At 34.1% G+C, this 3,568-nt stretch overlaps 1 protein-coding gene across 1 annotated transcript in view; it reads left to right on the top strand.

Annotated features, from left to right (window-relative positions):
* LOC111906894 (probable glycerol-3-phosphate acyltransferase 3) overlaps positions 1–3,568 on the top strand; it is a 7,353-nt gene extending 3,785 nt beyond the window's left edge. Inside the window, exon 2 of the mRNA XM_023902678.3 lies at positions 2,522–3,568. Within this exon, the coding sequence (XP_023758446.2) occupies positions 2,522–3,409 (888 nt within the window). The 3' untranslated portion in view covers positions 3,410–3,568. The remainder of the gene's footprint in view (positions 1–2,521) is intronic.

Below are 3,568 nucleotides of genomic sequence, written 5' to 3'. Positions count from 1 at the left end.
GTTTAGTCCCTATTTTTAAAAGTTAACTTGGATCGTCCCTTGTTTGCTTAAAACTTGCATGCTTCGTCCCTGATATGCGTTTTTGTTGCGTATGCAGTCCATGACAGATATAAAATGACCATAATGTCATTTGTGTATTTCTTTTCCTAATAATTTAATGTTATTATTATTATTATTAATTAAAAAAATAAATGTGGCCCCACCTACCCCACCTTTTAAAGACTGTTAATCTAATTTACGTTTTTCTCTCTCAAACTCTATATAGCATCACCGGAAACATTCACCACGACCACTATATATCTAAACAACCACCGGAAACATCTCCACTTCCTTCGGTGTACCGCCGTCACCTACCACCATCTCATATCTTTGTCTAAAACCCTAAAAAACCACCTAAATCTCCATCTCCATCGCCATCAAAAACTTCACTATTTATAAATGTCTCACCTTCTTTGGAACTGTCACGTGGTTGTGACTGCTACCTCACCGGAGAAGGTGACATCTTCGTCAGATCTTAACCATCATCATCTTTATCGCCATCGCCTTCATCTTCGTGAAAACCTCTATCATTTCAAATCTTCAACATCTCAGATCTACACTTTCGTCGCTACTACCTGTTCTCCTAAAAACATCGTCGATGGACTCACAAATCGGGAGACGAGGGTGGTTTAATCAAAGCTTATAGATCTGGTGGAGGATTTGCACTATTTTTGTCGTAGAGGTGGGTTGTTTCGAACCTTCATCATCTCAGTGTTGGAACGTCGTCGCCTTCATCGTCTTAGGGTTCCGATCTGAGGATTTTGTAACTCTGCCGCCTAGGGTTTCAAAAGCCGTCTATGTTTTGGGTTTGGTTTGGTGAAGTGGCGGTGGATGGTCATTTCCAGTGGTTCATGAGGTACCAGATTTTAAAGAGGGGATATGTGAGAGAGAGAGAGAGAGGTATGTGAGAGAGAGAGGGATAAAAAGAGATGAAGATAAGTCGTAGTTTCCGATGGTTTTCAGTGTTGATGGATGGTGGCCGGAGGTGGCTGGTAGCTAGAGGTGGATGGTAGTTGGAGTTGATTGGTAGTGTTGTAGTTGTCGGTGGTTGATGGCTAAAGGGGTTTGAGTTGATTTAAGGGGGCGTTTCCTTTTCTAAAAATTATAATTAATAAAAAAATAGATTAGTTATAAACAAATCCATAAATAATTAATAAATAACAAATAAATGGAAAATAAGTCAAAAAATAAATAAATATGGGCAAAATAGTCTTTTTATGCGTGGAGGGACTAAGTGTGCAAGAAAAAACATACATAGGGACTGTCCGAGTTAATTTTTAAAAATAGGGACCAAACGTGCTTTATGACACCTACACGAGGGACGATTGATGTAATTTACCCTAAATAGAAAATATGCTTATAGGACTCAGGCATGGCCATAAACGAATCGGAGTTCGGCGAACCGTTTGATAAGATGTTTTTTTATTTAATAAATAAACGATAATGAATTTAAATTTTCTTTCATATAGTCAAAAAGAACAAACATGAACAATGGTTTCGTTTTTAATTTCATTTATGTTCGTAAACGTTCGTTTATGTTGTTCATTTACGTTCGTTTAAGTTTATTTATATTCATATATATTCAATTGTTTTTATATTACTATATTATATGTTCGTTTATGTTCAGATATGTTTCATCATGTTATTTTATCTTTATTCATTTATGTTCATGTAGCTTGTTCACGAACATAAATGGATGAACATGAATAAGATAATTTGTTAAATGAACGAACATGAAAAAAAAATCGTTCGTTTATACATCAGTGTTCATTAGTTTGTTATGCTAATTTAAACGAACGAACATGAACAAACCATTGTTCGTGTTCATTCGGTTTGTATACAACCCTCCTTAAGGGTGAAAGTGAAACAAAACTTTAGAATAATATGGGGGTTAAATCGAAATAGTAAATACATAAAATCAAAAAAATAATACATACTACTAAAATGTTAAAAGTTACCTTGTTCTAGACTCTTGCACTTAAGTATCTATGTTTTGTGTGCTCAGTTTATGTAGTTTAGATTTTAGCACAACACGCTTTTTAATTATGGGTTTGGATTATGGATAGCGCAAATTCCATTAATTTTCACATTATTATAATATATATGTTAAATAGAATGACTAGATTACCGGTAGTTCTAGTTTGGTAGCACATTTCTTTCTAATATTAATATGTGCTGATCAGTTTTTTACGACAAGAATGCATAACTTAGATATGTACGTTTCTTCATCTATGTATATTGTATTTGACATCAAAATTTTGATGGTAACAACATATTAGTTATGCATCTCCATGAGTACAAATAATGAAATAATACATTAATTTTATCCATATTTGAAGAGTACACTTCTTATCGCTAATGAAGTGGCTTCATTGAAATCTCTTAATATATTTTAGTTCATAATTAAAAACATGGATATAATATAACTTTTTTTATGCTTTGATCATCTTTTTAATTAAAACCATATGTTTTCTTCCTTTAGGAGATATACATAGTATCCGAAGCAGAAAAGAGAAGATGGAGAGCTCTCCCGAGAGATAATTACCCAAAACCATTGATTTTTCATGATGGAAGGATCGCACTCATGCCAACATATCTAATAACATTAGCAATAATCATGTGGGTTCCATTTGGGTTCTTGCTCACTATTTTGAGGATCATAATTGCAATATCTTTTCCATACACCATGTCTATCCCTATCTTGTCATACACAGGGATGAGAGGTAGAACATATATATGTTCAAACTATACCATCAATGTTGACAAAATCAGAGAATATCCAATCAAAAGCGAAGGCAAGAAAAAAGGCACGTTATATGTGTGCAATCATAGAACATTACTTGATCCAATCTATATATCAATGGCAATAATGAAGCCTGTCACAACTGTTACATATAGCTTGAGCCGATTATCAGAACTCTTGGCACCATTAAAGACTTCTCATTTGAGTAGGAACAAAGAGAAAGACTCAAAGATGATGGAGATGTTACTTAACCAAAGTGACCTTGTGGTTTGCCCTGAAGGGACTACTTGTAGGGAACCCTATGTGCTTCGATTTAGCCCTTTATTTGCTGAAATGAGCAATGAAATCATCCCTGTTGCTTTAGATGCTAAAGTCGATATGTTTTATGGGACAACTGCAAGCGGTTTCAAATTTTTGGACCCTTTGTTCTTTCTTTTGAATCCAATTGGAATTTACCATGTCATGATTCTTGAGAAGTGGACAAGTGCAAATACATGTGGGAAATCGAGTATCGAAATTGCTAATCAGGTTCAGAGACAAATTGCGGATGCATTAGGGTTTCAATGTACGAATCTTACAAGAAGAGACAAGTACATGATCTTGGCAGGAAATGAAGGTGTTATTTAGAATTATAGAATATATCAACTTTTGATGTATAATGTATAATTCACAATTTAAGTATTTTTTATACAATTGTAACCCGACATATGTGCATGAGTGAAAAAAGAGTTATTGATATTAAAAATGCAAGTATTTAATATACATCAAAGCATACTAAATGGTCCA

The sequence above is a fragment of the Lactuca sativa genome, chromosome 7 (assembly GCF_002870075.4).
Source record: "Lactuca sativa cultivar Salinas chromosome 7, Lsat_Salinas_v11, whole genome shotgun sequence".
NCBI lineage: Eukaryota > Viridiplantae > Streptophyta > Magnoliopsida > Asterales > Asteraceae > Lactuca > Lactuca sativa.
This window is presented reverse-complemented; position numbering and strand designations above follow the sequence as displayed.